This window comes from Mya arenaria, chromosome 1 (assembly GCF_026914265.1).
Source record: "Mya arenaria isolate MELC-2E11 chromosome 1, ASM2691426v1".
Lineage (NCBI taxonomy): Eukaryota > Metazoa > Mollusca > Bivalvia > Myida > Myidae > Mya > Mya arenaria.
The window spans coordinates 14,837,845-14,859,550 of NC_069122.1; the positions used below are offsets into that span (position 1 = coordinate 14,837,845).

The 21,706-nt window shown below is 35.3% G+C and overlaps 1 protein-coding gene across 1 annotated transcript in view; it reads right to left on the reverse strand.

Annotated features, from left to right (window-relative positions):
• Window positions 1–443: 443 nt before the first annotated feature.
• Window positions 444–21,706, reverse strand: part of LOC128230753 (uncharacterized) — a 44,907-nt gene continuing 23,644 nt past the window's right edge. The window contains exons 11-16 of the mRNA XM_052943198.1: window positions 19,508–19,632; window positions 18,178–18,275; window positions 16,796–16,988; window positions 16,126–16,221; window positions 14,123–14,228; window positions 444–12,289 (exon numbers count right to left, since the gene is read on the reverse strand). Coding sequence (XP_052799158.1) covers window positions 7,198–12,289; window positions 14,123–14,228; window positions 16,126–16,221; window positions 16,796–16,988; window positions 18,178–18,275; window positions 19,508–19,632 — 5,710 coding nt within the window. The 3' untranslated portion in view covers window positions 444–7,197. The remainder of the gene's footprint in view (window positions 12,290–14,122; window positions 14,229–16,125; window positions 16,222–16,795; window positions 16,989–18,177; window positions 18,276–19,507; window positions 19,633–21,706) is intronic.

Consider the following 21,706-nt stretch of genomic DNA (forward strand, 5'->3'; position numbering starts at 1 on the left):
GAATATTTTTGCGTTTTTTTTTTCTTTTTGTTTGTTTGTCTTTTTAATAGTTATCTTATTATTCCAAAACATTCAAATTAAATGTTAATAATAGTTTGAACAGTTATAAAACTAATATATTTCGTCAAACTGTTCACTTCACATCATACACTGACTTTTCTATGAAATTCGTAACTGTACACTGCTACATGGAAAGGAATTAGTATAAGCAATTACATTGCTTGTTTTCCGATCCATTTCATCATACTATTGCTGTACTGTTATTTTTGTATATACGAACTGAATAAAATATGTTTAAACTAAACTCTTCCGAAATGGCGGTAGGGAAGGTAAAGGTAACCTTAAAAGTTACCAGACAATTTCATAATCACGCTAATCCTCATTTCGACAACATGCATCTATTTTGTGATTTAAAATTACCACAACAAAGAACAAAACACAGCAAAGGCATAGGATTTTTATATTTACACATAAAATTTGCACATGGTCAATTATTTACATATGAATGTATATACTCACAGTATAAAATTAATATTGACTATAGGTTGATATATAATTCTCTGTCACTCACATTTGAGCGCCTATGTACAATATTAAACTCGCAAAAACTAACAACATAAATAAGACAGGGCAAATATCAGGTAGAAAACGATACATGAAACCAGTCATGATACAACAAAGGACAAATCAGAAACTCGGGGAAAGAGCAAAACAGAAAGCCAGGGGCCGTTTCAAAAAAGATCAAAACAGAAAGTCAGGGGTCGTTTCAAAAAAGATAAAAACAGAAAGCCAGGGGCCGTTTCAAAAAAGATCAAATCAGAAAGTCAGGGGCCGTTTCAGATCATATCAGATCAGAAAGTTAGGAGGCCGTTTCAACATAGATCAAATCAGAAAGTCAGGCCCAAATTCATCGAAACTACCAATAAAAACAGGATAAAGCTTAGTTCACGAGTTTTGTTCTGTCTATAAATGGGATAATACTATGTTTCTTAGGAGTTTATAAACTTTGAATAGAATTTATTTATATGTAAACCATTTATCATTATCAAATCGAAGTATGTATTTAGTTTGGAGAAATGGAGTCAGATTTCAAAATATGATTAACTAACTTTGTTCACCAAGGAATGTAAGCTTATGCAAGCCAGAGCTCCATAAAATTAGGCTTCTATTATAAAGAAATCTTAATACAAACATATTGAATCTGGACAGATATTCATAAAACATCTTAAGAAATTTCCTGACTTCTGTCATTTCTTCTTTTTAAAGTTCTTTTAACCTTAACACATTTATATTAAATAATGTCAATGTCAATCAAGTCTGTTAGAACATTTCAAGTCATTTTATTATATAAGTAGTACGATACTTTAATGAGAAAAATGAAATTTCTTAGGAAATGACCTTAGATGCTTTATGAAAGCCTGACCTGGCCCTAAGGTGTCATTGATAATTTGTGTACTTGACATTTTTTTAAGAATATTTTCAGTTCTCTAAACATTGCGTATGGTTATACATTGTTCAAGAGAATTGTGCTGTTATAACTTCATATATCTTGGTGAATTTCACACTCATGATCAACATAGCATAGATTTGGTCAAAAGTGATAGCATGACAAGTTTCATGAAAATGGGTAGAGAACACTAACACAACAAAAGAATGAGCATGTTTTAATGACATTTAATAATGAACACTTTCAGGGACGAACTTGAAAAAGGTTTGATTTATAAATAGAAGAACTTAAAGCCTTTTTCTCATTCACCCCTCAAAACCCAAGGTTCCGTAACGTGCCCAAAAATATTCAGTTTACCAACAAAAACACTAAAACAACACAAAACAGAATTATCTTTAAATAAGTTACAGTGGATCTGAATTCAACTGACAATATTGTTCATAAACAAAGGCGTAACAAAATAATATGTTTGTTTCAGGTTTCGTGCCTTAAGAAATAGGGTAGGTAGGTCGGAAAACCTATTTTTTCATCAGACAAATTGTTTCTTGAGATTTTTCTGCCACCAAAACATTTACGCTTACTTTTTAGAAATGATCTATATAATCAGTGTAAGCATCATTCATCTCGTTAAAAGCAAAAACACACTTTAATTTTAGCTTTGAAAAGAAAAAAAATCAAACAAATGATAAAATATATCTCTCAAGGCAACAAAAATATTTAAGGTCGGGGCAAAAAATAGGGTAGGTCAGGAAACTGGAAACAAACATTATTATTTTTTATGCCTAACAGAGTGTCTATATTCATAATAATACAGGTAACTTAATATATTCAGCTTGATGGCTGCATGAAAACCCTAATGTTTATTTAACTGTTTCCCATTGAAATGGTATGATCCTTAATTATATGGTATCTATTTGAATATATAGGACTTCTCAACAGTCTGCTTTTGAGTGATTCTTGAAGAAAACTTAATTATATACTTAACACCACAGTGGGCTGATTGTCCAGAAATATCTGAAGTTAACAACATGGTTAACATCATCATAGTTAACTTTCAAGTTGGTACTGCATTGTATTTATAACAAGAATTGAGAAAACTGATTTGGCTGTGCTTGTTTATATCTAAATATGTAATCATATGATCAAATACGTAGCTCACATTTAAAAGTCAATAATGATGTCCTTAATCACTTTTACGTAAACAAAGTTCTAAACAATCGGCCGAATATGTGTTTAATGCAAATTGAAATTGTCCTGTTCCCAGATACCGCCTTTTGCCGCTTTTTACACCGTGAGGTTTCAAATGGATAGCTCAGTTAAAAAAATGAAATGGTGATTTAAACTATCCTTAACTGCATAGTCTTTGTAGCGATTTTGGTGTAAAGTCCAGCTAAAAGCGGCATCCTTGTACCCGTCTATAGGAATATCTACTAACAACTGTAAATTATTACTCAACTGCAAGGTTTCTTTGGTGGACTGTGGCTAAATGTACTTTAACTACTATCATCAAACTATGGACATCTTCGTTTTAGTTTTTCAGATCTGTTAAAAATCAAAATAGGCCATACAAAAGAGAAAACAAAAAAAATACTATACCAGCAAAATCTTCACAAAGAGATGGTTCATGATTTATAATATGCTGTTGACTTCGAAACTCAATTATACCTCAAGTATCTTTTTCTGTAAAAAGTGAAAATGATGTGCAAATAAAAATAAATATTACCAAACTTTATATCAGATATAATTCAAAACATATGATTACTGAATGAAGGTGATCAGCCACAAAAAGAGAGTAAAATTTTTGAAGTTGGATAAATAACAGTACATGTAGCGTACAATGAAATTAATGTGTACTTGTATATTTAATGTATCAAGATTCCTAATCAAATGAACTTCTTTTTTCACCACAGAGCACAAATTTCATTACTAATGACCAACTGGAATTAATGTTTTGTTCATGAGATTATAAAGATAACTTTAAGGAAACAATGAACGAAAGATTCATTCTTTTAGACTTTTTTGTTGAAAAATAGGAGAGGTCGCTTTGAAAAACTAAAATTTGCTATTTCTGAAGACAGGTGTGGTAAAACCTAAAAACAAGCTATTTGGACATTGAGAAAGTTATCAACATCAAGTTATATCAATAATTGTAACAGATGTCCAACTTGAACATTAAAACATTTATTTTTACAACATTCTGATCTTAATCAGGTTGTATGCATCACGATAGTCAAATTGACTGATTGACAAATATAACCTCAAAAAATAAACACCAATTTCTTTTCAAAAACACAAACACATCGATTTATAATCATTTACATTTAACAAAAAAAATATTAATTACAAACAAAAAAACGAGATGCCAAACATAACGATGATTACAGTAAATAAATACTAGAATTATGCCTGAGTGATAAAAAATTCTGCCAAATGTACACAAAATACAAAAAAAGTTGAAGTTATTATGAGGTATTGCATATTTAAGAGCGATATCTTTCTAAGCTATATACTGCGAGAGATCAGATTTATGAAGGCTTTATTAGATATTACGCCTCACGTTTTTTATTGAACATAGGGGCATTGGATGCTGGTTTATTGCAGTTAAATATGAAAACTTCAGAATTTTTTGGTAAAATATATCAATGTGATCGGTAATTCAGCAAAGACATGAAATTAATTTTATTGATATAATTATATAGAAGAAAAATTGGAAATAAAAAAAAGAAAGAAAAGATTTCCCCCGTGTCCTCTTGATATGCGATAGGGCACCATATCCTTTACACCACAGGGCAGATAGATGCACCTGTAGAGCTCTATGCTACTTATAAACTTTAGTTATAATATAAATTATTGAAGACTTGGTCAACATTGAGACAAACGTTGATTACATTTGATTGTTTATTAGATTCGTTTTTGAAATCAAAATACTTTTGAACGAAACTATCATTAATGTTAGGTAATGAGATGCTTTCAAGAGGCCTTCTTTAACCAGTCTTATTTTTTTGTTCCTATTAAAATATTAATAAATAAAACCTCCAAAGCAGACAATGCCCCTTTAACTTGTGAAACAAAGTTCTTGCTATTCTAAACGAAAGTTGAATATAAACTTAATACTGTAACAGAAATAAGCTAACATAATTCTAAACAAGACCGCCGCAGGGCTAACACCAACCTGTTTTTTTTAATAATTATTATTGGAACAAGGGGCATAACTTCAACAATTTTTAAAGCAAGAGTTATGGGCCTTGCTGTTTATTTGTGTACTGTCTCTGGCAACATGTGAACCAAGTTGCGTTTTTGAATATCATAAACAATTTTATTGATAGTTCTGGCAAAGGTTAATTTTTAAGGTTTTAGCCAGGCTTTAAAAACAGGGTGTTGCAGAAAAGGAACAGGGTATTGCAGAAAAGGGTTAGGGTGTTGCAGAAAAGGGACAGGGTATTGCAGAAAAGGGACAGGGTATTGCAGAAAAGGGACAGGGTGTTGCAGAAAAGGGACAGGGTGTTGCAGAAAAAAAGGGACAGGGTGTTGCAGAAAAAAAGGGACAGGGTGTTGCAGAAAAGGGACAGGGTGTTGCAGAAAAGGGACAGGGTGTTGCAGAAAAGGGACAGGGTGTTGCAGAAAGGGACAGGGTGTTGCAGAAAAGGGACAGGGTGCTGAGGGACAAATGGGCATATTGAATTGGGCAATAAATAGTTAAAGCATTATGAATTTCATAGAATATGTAAAAAAAATTGTGCTTATTTGAAGTAATCATAGGTTTCAACTAATAAATGAGTGAAGTTTGTTCGAATACAAAAACATATTTCAAGTTTTAAACATAACAAAAAAATAATTGATTATCTAAATGTTTATATTTTTAAAGCAGAAGCTAGTCTCCATGAGGGAAGAAGGGTGCTTCCAAAAAAGGACAGGGTGCAACACCCTCCAATAACGCTTTTACCAACAAAGGCTATAACAATACATAGGTTTTTTGTGAAAAACTATTGAAATGGGGGAGTTACAGTATCCTCTAATTTTTGTATATTAATGTTATAAATATTCAATGAGCAAACCTTTGTAAATTCTATGGTGTATTATTCAACATATGTCAATTACAACTCGAAATACATATACTAGTTTACACTTAAATCTATCATCAGATATATAAATCTTACTTTTTAGACCAACTAAACCAAGTGAAGAATAAGGATGTCTAAGTTTAAAAAAATATTTTAAAAAAAATATGCATAAATACAAAATATATTATCATACCCTTGCAAATTTTTTTATCTTCATCAGTAAGAAAATGAATAGTTGTAGAACCAAAGAAATGAGTTCATGATAAGAAAATGATTACACATGAGCAAATCTTTGTTTTATAGACGAAGTTACATTTTTATGTGAAATACAAATAATATGGCAGAAGTATTTTATGGAAAAAAAAGGTTATTTTATGTGAAATACAAATAATATGGCAGACTTTCTTTTGAAAAAAAATTTTTTTTTTGTTCTCATGAATTATTTAAATATAACTATTATTAAGGAAACAATGTGATTGACTTGTGCGACATTTCTGAAATTGTAAATTTTCAAAATATTTCAAATATATCCCTATTAATAAGCACGAAATCATCTGTTAATTAATTGCATTTCTATCAGAGCCTTTAAAATACATCATCAGAACAATTATACAGCAGAGATTTACAGTAAACTTTGAATTTATATCATAATCCATTTACCTTTAATGAAATAAGGCCAAACGAAAATAATGTTGTGGCTGCTTGTACATGCTGACTAAACATTGGCTAGATAGGTCAGGAAACCAATGTATATGTTGTATTGCTTACATTCTGACATAAATGTTCTCAGACAGTAACACAATATAACTTATGCCCAGTGGTCGAAATTAACACAAGCCTGCAAGCCCTGCACTGGTAAAATGTCTTTCGGGCTTGCTCAAATTCTGAATTTTATATAGCAGGGCTTGTTAAAAAATTTGATGCCAAGCAAAAGTATAAGAATTCGGGCTAAAAAGTCTAATTTTGATGACTGTAAGCCTAAAAAACAAAATGTTTGTTTCCCGTTTAATTTAATGAAATTATTCAGTAGGTAGGTTGGAATTTATTTTTTTTGTAATATTTTTTTGTTAGCCTTTTTTTTTCTTCATTTGTTTCTGTTACCCAAAATTAAATGTTAAATGCTTTAGAACATAGATACACTCGGACTAGCATCGCTGGTATTGTTCATAGCCGAAAACGCACCTTTTTTTAACTTTAGATTAAAATGAAAAAATGAAGACATATATTTCTCAAGACAATAGAAACATCTGGGGTCTAGGCAAAAAAACGAGTAGTTTGAGGAAACTGGAAACAAACATTATTTTATTATGCCTAAAGTAAACTGTATCACATTGTAAAAAGAAAAAATGCCACATGGTTTTTAATTCCAATAAAAATCATAAAAAAATCATTGTTTTAATTTACCGATCTTTGTAATACCAAGAATTATTATGGTTTCTTTAACCAAAAATTATGAAATTATGGTCAGGAATTAAAAAAAGTATTGATTGAGTAACAGTAACCACAACATTATTTTAACTGGGACTAATATATCTTCAATAATATCATAACAAATTCTCAATAAAAATCGGAACCAAATCAACTCCTCATGAGCAAAAAAAATAAATAACAAATTAACAACAATAATTAATAATATTTATGAAGTACAATACAACATCAGCCACCATGACTAAAAGTCTCGATCAATAATCAACATCCAATCCCTAATGCTTCGTCCATTAAATCATCTTCAAGATAACCTGGAGAGTTAGCGTTGGAACCTGTCCCGGTCGAGTTTTCCCGATTCAGCGGAGAGTTTGTCTGTGATCCCTTGAATTTGAGTGGCATGGTCTTAATTCCTGGTGATTTAAGTAAGGCTGGCGAACTTCTGTTAAAATCTGATCCAGAGTCTGACACAGTAGGGGAATTTAAATGACTTTTTGGAATTTTCGTAGGAGAAGAATCAATATCGATAATAAGGCCATTCTCGGGGCTGCTAACCGGGCTATTAATGTCGGATGATTTTGAACTGCAGCGTGACTTCCGTCGAATAGCCCAATTTTCATTGTCTTCAGATAGTTTACTACCGGCACTGTCATGCATTTTAGGTGTAGTGACTTTAAATGCTGTATCTTTGGTATTATCTGATTTATTACAGAGATCGTTAGTTGATTTGAATTTTTCATCATCACCATGATGATTGCCAACATCACCATTTTGTTGTGAAACAGAATTCACCATTTTAACTTGACCAGAAGTCACATGCTCCTCCGCGTTTACCGAATCAAGAGGAATGGTTTTTGGAACAGGAAGATTAGAGTTTAAATTATTAAGCACTTCATTATCACCTACATCAGGATCAGTTTCACATGCTGAGAAATCAGGATAATTACTGGATGAAGCGTCAATCTCCAGTGGAATACTCACAATTTTACTAGCACTTGTAGACCCGCAATCATTTAGCACTGGGGAAGTAGGCGTTTCCATTTCCGGGCTTTCTGGGGCTTCAGTAATCACAACAACTTTTTCAGGTGGTTTGAGTTCAGCGATTGGAGCGTCCATTTCAGGACTTGCCGGAGACTCATCAACTATAACTTGTTCAGATTTTTGAGCACTACGACAGGGTGGATTTGCACTTGATTCACTGCTTATCACAGGACCAGATGATACTTTACATGTAAGTTTGTCAATAACTGCTGATAGTGAGCCTTTTCTGCCTCTGCTTGCACTGCCTGGTGAATGTCCACCATGTTTCTGTTGTTGTTTATTAGGATCGGGCTGTTTCTTACTATTATTAGGAGGTCCGGGCCCTTTTGGAGCATTAGGCGCCGTTGCTGAGGACCTTATGCTTGTGTTAGGATTACTAGAATTACTTTGTCTGTTGCCCGAATCACTTGAAACCTTTGTGTTATTTCCCCGTTGAAAGTTGTTCTGATGAGAATTGGAATTTGCTTGGTTAGACTTGCTATTTCCAACTGTGTTGGAATTGTTCCAGTTAGAATGTGTTGGGCCATTATTTGTACTAGGAGTCTTGTTATGAAATGCATTACCACTATTGTGATTTCTAAATCCTGGACTTTGATTGTTCTGATTATTTCCTTTATAGCCTGGATTGTTTCCCTTGGAATAACTATTTGGGGAGTTGTTTCCCCTATTGTTTGTATTCTGTGCATTAGAAACATTTAAATTTTGAGGTCTACTAGCATTCTGCTGAAACTGCCCACTTTTGTTATAAGGATTTGAATTCTTGGCATTTGAACTGCTAGAATTACTAGTCACTTGATTTTTTCCAGAATTAGCACCAGAAGAGTTAAATCCCTTTGAAACACTACTCACAGAACTGGCACCAGAGTTACTTCCCTTGGCAAACTTGGGGCTTGAATTTGTAGTAGTTGTGGTAACAGCTGTTGAAGCTGACATTGACACAATGGATGCGTTTGTGGTAGTTGGTGTTGACACTTTCTGGACATTAGCGTTCGTTTCAGGTTTTAATTTGGGAATAGTAAAGCTAGCAATCTTGTTTGTCTTTGGTTTTAAGAATGCTAAAAGTTCAGACGCAGAAGGCTCTTGTGTTGTAGCAGAAGGGACAGGGACACTATTTTTACTTGAGGTAGATTTTTCTCGATCACGTGAGCTAGAACTTGAACTACGAGATTTTGATTTTTCTTTATCAAGAAGCGGCGAGGACGTCCTATTACTTGACAAAGCTTTGTTCAATTTGTCTGATTTTGAGTTCGATGACGAAGCACTAAAGCTGCGCGAATGTGAAGATTTGCTACCAATACTATTTGTAGAATTCGGGGAGTGTTTACCACTTGGACCCTGAATTTGAATGTTCTTCTGTAAGCTTGAACTGGATTTAGAAGTTAATCCTCCTGAGCTGGAGCTGCGGGAAAGAGTCTTGCTCGAGCTTGAGCCAGAGCCTTGAGGACTCTTACTAGAGCTACTTGATAACGGCTTCTGAGATCCTGAAGTTGCTAATGACACTGCACCGATTTTGCCAATTGTTGTTGATGTGGGTGACTGGGAAATCGACTTCGAATTCGAACCAGTACCAGATGATTTGGGTATTGTTACACTGGAAGCTGAACTTGTTGGCAACGCTATGGGTTTCAATTTTAATGTAGGTGTTTTCATTTTCGTCTCAGAGTTCGAAGCAGAACTGGATCGTTTGTGAGACTTTGACGATTTAGAACTTGACACTTTCTTATGGTTAGCACTAGGTGAGTTTGTTGCAGATTTAAATGAACTGTTTGAGTCCTCGTTCTTTGGAAGGTTCTCAGATTTCATGGCATTTATTCTATCAAAGATGCCTTCATCTGAATTGGAAGGTGTTCTTGTAATAGGAGCGCAAGGTTTATCAGTGGATCTTTCCTTGTCTTTACCCTCCTTAAACTTTTCCCTTCTTTCACTTTTACTGTGTTCAGATTTTCTATTCAGTTTTTCCACTTTCACCACAACATCTTTTTCCATTTTGGTAACACTAGTTCTGTCCTTATCATTTAATGAACCATCTTTAACACAGCTGTTATCCTCTCTAAGTTCCAACGAATTTTGCACTGATATTTTCAACCCTTTCTTGGTGATTTTCAATTTTGGCATCACAGGTTTCTGTTCACCATTCATATCACCTTGAACATTCACAGTCGTCAATTTGTACCCTTCTATATCATTTTCAACGGTATAGGAGGAATTCAACTTCTTGCGTTTCTTTTCTTTTTTATCTTCCTTTTCTCGTTTGCGTTTACCAGAATCAACCGATAATGTACTCTTTAATTCCTTTTCTATTTGTTTCCGTTTAAATTTCTCACTTTTATTGAATTTATTAAATCTAGCCAAAGTTGTTTTATTGGTGATCTGAAGTCGTGTAGGCGACGCTGACACTATTGTCATCTTTCCCACCCTCGGCAAATCACAATCCTCATCGTCACTGTGAAAATCAAACGTACTTGAACGGGTTTTCCCCTCTTCGCTATCAGTTGGGGACATACTGTCAAATTTGTGATTGTAATTCCGTTTTAACTTCACAGAAGAGGGCTGCGAACTACAGCTTGAGTTATTGGAGCTGTTTGACAGCTCGTCCTTTTCCTGAGACATTGCACTAATATTACACTTTAAGTCATTTTTCTGTTCAAGTTGAGCCTTTAACATTGATAGACTAGGCTTGCCACCACCTGAGGTTGCTACATGCCCAAAAGCATGATTGGGACGCATAACAGGGGTATGCGGACCCATAATTCCGGCTTTTGAGTCCAAACTGATTGGTTCTGATTTCACGTGCATTAAAAGTGGTGACATCAGAGGTGATGTCATATTTGATGATGTCATATTTGGCTGGTGACTAGGAGACATCATTGGCAAACTCCCATGAGAAACCATATAATTCGGCGACGAAATAGGGAACTGACCGGGCGACACCAAGGGATGATGACCAGGCGATGACATCAGCGGAGAAAAAACATCTGGACTGATGGTACCCGAACAACTTTCCACGCTGTTTCGATTCTGCCTCTGTTGTTTTAAAGTGAGTCGCTTCTGCTGGGAGTTTCGTCGCACGCAAACGCTAGATGGGCCGTCACTCTCTCTACCTCTTGGCCCATGGGAAAGATCCTCACGTGAGGTAGAGATTTTCTCGTTTTTTGGCACGACTCCTTGGTGTGGTGAATTGCGAGAATTCGGGGTGGGCGGGGTTTGACGAGAGGGCCACTGGGAAGGGGGCTGAAACTCCCCACCCCCCTCTAAGGAAGCATTCTGGTTCTGATTCTGTGGTGTAAAGTCCAGGAACGCCATATGATCGAAGTCCATCGCACTGAGTTGGTTGTTCAGCGGATGGCCTAGATTCATAAAACCACCGGCATTCGGTGATTCTTTACCCATAATACTATCCAAACTGTTCTCCAGTTTTTTAACATGGGACTCACCAATGCCATAATCAGTCAAGTCTATAATAGAGGAAGGGCCCCCCACACTTCCTATGCTATTAACACTTGAGGGCCTCACTGGTTCGTCGTAAGAGCCACCACTAGAATCTAGGTCTATATGTTTTTCTCCTATACCCTGACCATGTCTTTCACTGTTCACTCTTTCATTAGTCCGTTCAGCCATATCTGAATCTGAGAGTCGGTGCTTTGGGCTTTTGCCAGCAGTAACATCTTTTGATGATTTTCGTTTCACAGGTCTCTTGCGGTTATTAGGTGCAGGAAATGGGTTCGTAGCTACGGATGTATTTTCCTCTAAAAGTTTTGACAACATAGGGCTATCACTCACTACGTTCTGCGGAGGATTGTGCAATTCTGTCACAGCTGGTGACCCTGCATCAAGCAGAGTTGCTAACAATGGATTTGCGGGCGCACGATTAACATCCATACTATCGTCAGCGCCCGATAAAATTGGCACACTACCACTAGTCAAAGATTCAGATATCGGCGCTTCAAAGGGTCTATTAAATCCAACAATGTATTTGTGCAATTCGAGTTTAGGAGGCATTTGCTGATGATGACTCAACGGCCCACCATGTGACCAAGAATCTGTCCCGGGATATGGTGGCGGGTTTGGCAAACTTGATAGCGTTGGTAAGCTCGCTAAACTTGGTGGCAATGACGGTGGATTCATGGCCATTGTGGAAATACATTGCCTCATGTTCACAAGATTTGGAACTGTCTTTACGATGGTTCGATGCGGAGTCCAGGTCAAATGAGGCTTGACCACGGGTCTCGGGACTAGCATGGGAGGGGTCAGTTTGCGAATGTCCTCCTGAACACGCTTGATGATCAACCGACACGTAACCGGAATGGAAAAAGACCTGAAAAAGAAAGGCGTCTTAAACAAGAAGAACGAAAGTGGATGACAAACTAATACATTTTTCATAGCAGAACAATTGATATTATTTGACCTAACTTAGTCAGAGTTACGGACCAAGTTTTGTGGATGCTTTAAGTAATAGCAACAAATAAAATGTTTTTCCACTGCCAGTGATGTAGCCAGCGCTATGAAAATACCATAATTGTTTCCGTCAACCTCTCCGCTACAGGAATATATTTCCAATTTACTGTAATACTTGCATGTTCTTTCTCAGCACCCAAACCCCTTAAAAATTATATCACAATAATGTGGGGTCACCAGACATCCCAAATTTACATATTATATAATTTATGTAATGTAAAATTTCGATGTCATAACATAGGTATCATCATATATTTGTCTATGGGTAATACACAACGCTCCATCCAAAGTTGTTTTCCTTAGAAATATTTTTTGCAAGGGGCTGCAGCATTTCAAGGGCCTTAATCCAAACATGCACAAATGAATATCGCTGGTTAAATAAAAAAAATCGAGCTCTAATAAATATCTAACAACTGGATAAGTATGATTCAGATCAAATTAAAACTGAGGACTGTATCGCATTAACAAGCAATTGTTTACGGACCTATGCATGCAAAGGATGGCGAACACCAAGCATTGGCATAAGCTCTTTTGATCTTTGGCCATAAGAGCTAGATATAAGAAGCATCAAGAAAGAATCAGGTTGTCAAGTAAGCGCAGTGGTAAGTGCACTCGCTGGTCACCAAGACATCCCTGTTAGATTCCCTGCCCTTTCCCCCCCCGACAACACAAGACCAGACTTGTGTAATATGGTGCCAATGAGTGTGATTAATTTGATGCCGTAATATTTATACCTCAACTTTCATTCATTAAATAAACTGCCTTTAAACTAGTGTTGGGAATCGGTTGCAATTTTACTATCGATGATCGGTTCATCTCAAGTAACCGATTATCGATAGTACAATCGGTTTTTAAAATACTAGATAGTACCTGAGTTGTCGTTTTATTCATATACAGTATTAAACTCTTAATCATTATATGCATATACCTTATGTCTATGATTGAAGTTATTAAGTGTTGTTGTATAAAAAATAGTTCATTTTCTTGCTCATTGTGGCTTTCATCAGCCATTTTGTTAAAGATAACATCTGAACACTTACTAATATATATATTATTTTTTTTCGATAATCGATTATAACTAAATACTATCGATTGTCGCCGATTTCAGGCCCAACCAATCGATTTTCGATTATAATCGATCATCGGAACATCACTACTTTAAACCATTACGGTTATCATCTGATGATATCTTCAATATGTTTGATCGCGAATCACATAACAATGTACATGGTAATTCTTTATCTTGTTATTGTTGGTATTGTGTCAGCAGGTCCCGTAAAAAATAAATCAACATTTTAGAAAGTGTTGATTTATGATATATGTTAAATGCATTGTTGCCATTGGTGTTTCAATTTTACATTTAAAAGTGATTTCAAGTGGTTGACGTCATTTGATAAACTGTTTCCGGTTACAGTTGGGTCGTTCTATTCACAAAATAGGCGAGAAAGGATTACTGTAAGGTTTTCTTAAATGAAAAGAAGTATTTTTTTTAACAATTTTTTAATGAAATAATGAACTATTGGTTTAAATTTAAGTAGTGAATCTTGGGATTGATGTCATTATCTACTTTAGCCACCCCAACTGCCTTCATACCCAGATAATGACAACAATCCAGCAATACATTCCTTAAATAACTCGTTTCACAAGCGTTGTGAAATAAATAAGTTAAAAGTAAGAAAGCATCAATACCAACCTTTGAAACACCCTCGACAAGTAGTCCTCGGGACACATGCTCGAGTCTCTCGTTGACGTACACATGGAACATTTCACATTTGTAATATCGCGGAGGTCAAACTCGACTGAAAATGAAGGAGTTTACATTACTAGACAATTAGGGTTGTAATGCGAATAAAAGTATCAAATAGCGATGCAAATATTGTATGATTGCTTTTTCGAATAGATTTTGTCAGTAGTTATAACACCTTTTTCAAAATTTATAACTTTATTGGTCAACTTCAGCAAAGTTGAAATTAGTTTGCAAATAAAACCTACAATTCGAATTAATGGTACTGATGTTATGATATTTTGACATGAGCTGGATGAGAATATAAGCTCTATATGCCTAAATGATTTTAATGTTTAGGCCTTTGTCAGTTCGAAGGTTCCGTGTGAATACAATACCTTACACTGTTTTAGACTTGTATAATTTGGGGCTATTCTATTTACGGTAAACATATAATCCCCAGGGGGAAGGCACTTTTAAAATATACCACCCCCCTACAGAAGCAAATTAACCCTTTCAGGGTCCAAATTAGCAAAAAATACGCCCATCAATAATTTCTTGGATTCTAAGACAACTTACTGTCACATTGGCCCTTTGAGAAGCAAGCTTTTCAAGAAGCAAATGATTTGGCAGAAAAGGCTCCTGAAAATCATGTCTATAGATATAGACGATTAATCCCAAATCATGCCAAAAGACGATCAACGTGTTCGGGATTTGAAAAACAACATTCATGTAAAAATCGTCTCCAAGAGATGATTCATCCTTAATCGTACCCAAGAGACAATTAGTGTGTACTTGGCAAAGCATTTATACCGGCAAACATTGTTGGTAAAGATTTTATAGCTACAAACATTTTCAGCAAGTTTGGTGAAGGTCAGATGAGAATTGTTCAAGTTAGAGAGTAGACAAAGCTTAAATGGCAAGGGCAGTAATCCTGAAGTGCTTCGGGGCATTTGGCTGATTATCATACTTGACCGATTTATTTTACCAACAAATATTTTCAGCAAGTTTGGTGAAGATCAGATGATAACTGTTCAAATTAGACAGTGGACAAAGCAAAAATGGCAAATTTTGACCAATTCAAGGGCCATAATCCTGAAGAGCCTGGCTGGTTATAGAACTTTGCCAAGAATATATACCAACAAACATTTATAGTAGCAAGTTTGGTGAAATTCGGATAAAAACTGTTCAAGTTTGAGAGTAGACAAAGCTAAAATGGCCAATTTTGATAAATTCAGGGGGCCATAACTCTGGAGTGCCTAAAGCGATTAGGCTGGTTATCGAACTTGACCTAGATATTTCACCAACAAACACTTTCATGAAGTTTGGTGGAAATTGGATGAGAAATTTTCATGTTAGAGAGCGGACAAAGCTAAAATGGACAATTTTGACAAATTCAGGGGGCCATAACTCTGGAGTGCCTAAAGCGATTTGGCTGGTTATTGAACTTGACCGAGATATTTCACCAACAAACACTTTCATGACGTTTGGTGGAAATTGGATGAGAAATGATCAAGTTAGAGAGCGGACAAATCCAAAATGGCCAATTTTGACAAATTCAGGGGGCCATAACTCTGGAGTGCCTAAAGCGATTTGGCTGGTTATCGAACTTGACCTAGATATTTCACCAACAAACACTTTCATGAAGTTTGGTGGAAATTGGATGAGAAATGTTCAAGTTAGAGAGCGGACAACATTGTGGAGCCGCCCGCCCGCCATGGGTGTTCCCATAATATGGCCATCGTAAGATGGGCGTATAAAAAAGACACCCACCCATATTCTATTAAAATAATTGCCTTCCCCCCGTGGGTTATATCCTTTACTCGATTATCCTTTAGAATGAATAAGTACTCCTTAAATGCTGTAAAGAAAGCTCCAACATTGCACAACACCACTGACCTTGCGATGACATCAAAACTATCACAATACCTTGAAAGTATATCTAGCTTACAGAACATAAACCTTTCGGTTACCTGTTATAAGAGAATGCTGTAGTGGGTGTTCAAACATGACACTGAGATGCTGAAGGGACAACGTCATCAACTCAAACACAACCGCTGACTGGTACACTGAAACAACGAACAAGTAGACTGTGTTCTAACATGTTTGGAGGGTTCTCACAAATTTACATGCAGGTCATACCCTCGCTATAGTTTCAAAATCTAACTATGAGAAAGAATCTTTTTTTGACTTGTTAGGTACATCAATTACAAGTTTATCAAAATAAAAATTTATCAAAATATAATTTCACTGTTCCTCTATTTAAAGCCAGTTTCTATGTAAAAAAACAAACATAATCACACACAGCGCTGAAATGAAAATTCAGTGACTGCAATGAATATAAAATTTGTTTTGTTTTCTTCAGTGTAAGATGGCAATATATTTCACTCAGTGACCACCATAAATAAAGCTTGTGAAATAGCTCTTGATGATCACTCGGTAAAATATATTGCTATCTTACACTGAAACAAACATTTTTCTTCTTTATATTTTGATTGACAAAACCTTGTCATTAACATTAATTCAGTATCAAACGTTAGTTAAATGTCCTGAAATGTATTTAAATAAATAAGTAGATAGTAAATTTTTCCATTAAATCAATTCCATTGAATCAACGCCCTTCAACTTTCCAAGCCAGCCTACCTTTTCTAGCCTGTGGTCTGACCACACTGCTGAGAACAGAGTTGAACACGAGTTGTTGTCGTAGCAGGCTGAGCACCTTAGGTACCATTGTCGGGTGGGTGAAGGGTATTTTCCGAACAAGACACCCGTAGCCCCCTAACACACCCTCCGTGCTGCCATTCAAGTAATAGGCATGCTGCTGATCAGGTAATGTCTGAAATATGTGCATAAGAATGATTAGAATTGAACAACCACTGACAAAAGGTCAGGATTGCTTAAATCTAGGCACATAATCACTCTTTGTGCAATATATGTGCTGCATTCAATGAAGCAGGTGTGTTGCTTGTCTGGTAATGTCTGTAATATGTGCATAAGAATGAAAATTGAAAAACATTTAGGTTATTTTTTAAACTAGGACCTTGATCCCTTTTTGTAATAAGTAAAGTATGTGTGGCTTTGGGGTGTAATGGCTCGTAATTTCTAAAATATGTGCATAAGAATAATTATATCTGATTTTTTTTAAAGGTACTAGACACCAGATGGTCTCAAAATCAGCAAATACAGTATTTCCTCGAAACAAGACTAGAATTGTCAAAATGAGCTAGAATGAGACTGATAATTCATCATTTTACATGATTCAGGGAATTATTTTGATAAAACAACCCCTTTCAAATGTATAGGATTGATTTAATTCAGTCGCTTGATCCCTTTCAATAAAAAAGTATGTGATGCATTCTGGGTAGTAATGTCTGTTAATTTCTGAAATATGTGCATAAAAAATATTTAAACAATTTTTGTCAAGTGTGTGAAATATTTCCTCTCTCTCTATATATATAGGGCTCCTGGCCCCTAAAAGCAGTAAGTCTGAGATGCCTATAAAGTTCTAGGCATGCTGTAGGTCTGATATTGTCTCAAACTGTTAGGTGCGTTCTTAAACAGTTTTTATCAATACGGGACACCAAAGACTTGTTTCAATAACATGAAATATGAACACTACCGGTATCCAACGCCATTTGAACGTTCAGGGACCAGTTTCATCAAGACCCTAGGAATTATCCCATACACAGTTGAGACCTTAAACAGTTGAAAATCTCTTCTACATGTAGGTATGAAATATCTGTGAGGAATTTTGATGAAATGGACCTCCTAAAATTTAAACAACAAGAGGGCGATGATGGCCCTAAATCGCTCACCTGAGTAAAAGTTAAAAACCTTTGTTTTTTTTAAGAGAATGGTTGAGTTTATTGGTTTATGGCATTGCAACTATGGATTATTGTAAAATGTTGTAGTGGTCAAGGTAATCCAAGTACATCATTGATCTTTGTTTTCATAACCGTACACATGGTCCAATTGTCATTGCTGTAGCTTAAAAAATAAGAAAGTGAAATACAATACAAACTTACCACAAAGAGTTCGGGTCTGTTGAGAGCCTTACACTTTGTACAATGCTGTAGAAACAAAGACAAAAATGGCGTTTCCTCGTCATGTACAACACCCTGGCCTGAAAGTTAACAAAATAGTGTTTTTCTGAATAATTCAGGGCTGATTTCAACACCATTGCCAATGCTTAAACATTAACTTTTAACCAATAAGTCAAAATAAGATTCCAAATTGCCGTTTTAATTTATTTTTTTCATCTCAAAAATTGGACACCCAAACCATTTGTGTTTGCAAACATAGGTGTATTCTTAAATAAGAATGTGATAGATTCTTTCACCTTTACTTTCTATTAAAGCACTTTTGTTCAATTCTAAGCAACTTGAGGAATTCCCTATTTCAGTCTTAATGACGCATTTTACCCAATCAGAAGGCACTGGCCCCATTCCCAAAACGGCAAAATAGAAACACTGGAATAATAAATCCTGCATGAATGATCTCATTCAGTGTTTACTGTTATGTGAGGTCAAAGTTAAAGCACTAAATTGTAAAATAATACTAAGAATACAACCTACATTTTCAGCCAATGAAATTGCAATTAGGCAACCGTTAACTAGTAGACTTAAGAATTTCAACCTTCCCGCATGTTTAAAGGTCCGTCTACTGCCAATCATCCGATACACAACCACTGAGTCAGAGTTTGCGTCAACAATGTATCAACCAATAAGGTTGTATTCTAAGTCAGTTAGATGACATGAAGTGAATTCTTGATGATTGAGACGGTCTCGTTTGTACGATCACACCGCCCATTCTTAATCATCAAGAATTCAATTCATGTCATTTAACTATTACATAATAACCTATAAGCTAATAAATGTCTCGTAGCTGTCTCACTCCCCAATAAGCAATACCACATATATTACAATTTTAATTTACCAAAAAATAATGAATGTATAGGGTATTGAAAACAATGGTTCTTATGAAGGACACCATGTATAATTTGAAAAAAAGGTGCAGAAAATATTTCTACATTATAAGACTATAGATTTATCAGTGCAGAAAATATTTCTACATTATAAGACCATAGTTTTTATCAGTTTAATTCTTTGAGGACCCTGAAGTATTTTAATATTTGTTTGTTTTCAGCTATTAAACACACAGTTACAATCTTGTTATCAGTATTTAATATTATCCTTAAATGTATTATATAGTAAATAGTTGAAGGTTTATCACTCAAAAATTTATGTTTGTTATACATCTTTATGTATTGATTTTACACAAGTTTCACATAAATAATAAATCTACCAAACAGTATCACAAACGGAATTCAGTGTATCAAAGTGACTGCCTACTTACCTGTAATGCTGCGTATAGAGTCAAGCACAGAGGAACAGACAGGAACTGGTTCAGGTAAGACTAGCACAAAACTGGCCGCCAGCAGACAAGAGTTGTAGTTGGCCACAGCTTGGAATGACGGTAACCTAGAATATACAATGTGGTTTTCATTCTTGAACAAGCTGAGCCCAAATTTCTCAAAAAATCTGAAGTCCCTTATAACAGAATCAAGCTCGGCACAATATTTTTGAATTGGTATAAATCGTGTAATGTTCTCTTTTTAAAGAGTTTTGAGATGTTTAAAGGAAATAATATTTGCGATAAATAAGATTAAAACTAGTCTTCGTTTCATAAAATCATATTTAAGTAAGTATTTTTTTTACATGAAATAAGATACTTAAGTGAGTTATGCTTAAGAATTTTCAAAAACTTGGGCCAGAAGTATGAAGGTATAATGTAACCTAATTGAGTGGTGGTCATGAACAACTGTGTGAAGTATGAAGGCCATTGAATGACTGGTTTTTGAGGTCAGAGTTAAAACCCCAAGTTGCTCTTCACTTTTAATCAAACTTGCTAAGTTAATGAAAGACCACAATAAGTATGATGGTCAACAAATTTGTGAAGTATGAAGTCAATTCAATGAAGGGTATTGGAGTAATCAGTGAAGACCGCGACTTGCCCTAAAACTTGAACCCAAACACATGAGGCCTAAAACTTTAACCTAAGTCATATGGGGCCATCATTTGTAATAAGAATGGTATGGAGTTTATGTTACCTAATTGTGTCATGGTAAGGCCTAAAAAAAAAATACATTTGGTTCGGGTTACCCGACCCTACCTACGGAATAGGCGCCGAACCTACCGTTTTTATAGTCAGTTTGAAAAAAAAATTGAAAAAACTAAAAAAAAAAAAAAAAAAAAGATTTTTTTTTTGCTTTTCAATATGAAGTTTAAAACCTTAAATGCTTATATAGAAGATAACTTTAACACCATTCTCCAATGATGAAAATGACATTCTTATATAAAGCCTAATAAAAAAATAAATAAAAAAAGCCTACCTACCCTACCTATTTTTGAAAAGGATGTAACCCTAACCAAACAATTTTTTTTTTAGGCCTAATGAAATCTGTGTGAAGTATGCAGAGAATTGAATGAAGGATATCAGAAAGTGAAAGTGAAAATGCCAACTTGCCCTCAAACTTGAACCTGGCGCTGAGGCCAGGGTGATTAGTATAACTTTTCGAATAGCCTAGGGCTCATACTCACTAATGTCTTGAGACTCAGTTGAGTCTCAGACCAAACTGAGACTCAGAAAAGCAAAATTTATGTAGATGTAAAATGCTTTTATAGGAGCAAAGATGGTAAAAAATGCTGCACCTGTTTCAAATAATCTGGCCCCAATATCTCGAAAATCTTAAGGTAAACAGGCTTAAGTTGATTATTTTAATGAGCCAAAACACATACTTAAATGAGATTTGGTAAATAAAATATGTTTTATTGTGATAACCATAAAAGTATTTCCTATTTAAAGCCTAATAACTGTTAATGAAGTTAATATTACGTCAATTAAAGACAAATAAATGGTGAGATTAGCTTAATCCTGTTATAAGGCACTTGAGAAGTTTAGAGAAAATGGGGCCTGGTTTACAATCAGGTATACATCTTTCGTCAAAAATATTTATATTTAAGATAATTTTGTAAACATTTAAGAATTCACTTTCCTGCGTCTTTTCTCATACTCAGACTCAAGAAATAAGTGAATAAGGGTCCAGCTAAAAATAGATATTCTCCAAAAAAGATGTAGGCCACCTTATCAGCCCATATCGTCACTGAGGCATACAGGTACCAAAAATGGGTGTTATTGTACCCTCACTGAGGCATACAGGTACCAGAAATGGGTGTTAATGTACCCTCAGTGAGGCACACAGGTACCAGTAATGGGCGTTACTGTACCCTCAGTGAGGCACACAGGTACCAGTAATGGGCGTTACTGTACCCTCAGTGAGGCACACAGGTACCAGTAATGGGCGTTACTGTACCCTCAGTGAGGCACACAGGTACCAGTAATGGGCGTTACTGTACCCTCAGTGAGGCACACAGGTACCAGTAATGGGCGTTACTGTACCCTCAGTGAGGCACACAGGTACCAGTAATGGGCGTTACTGTACCCTCAGTGAGGCACACAGGTACCAGTAATGGGCGTTACTGTACCCTCAGTGAG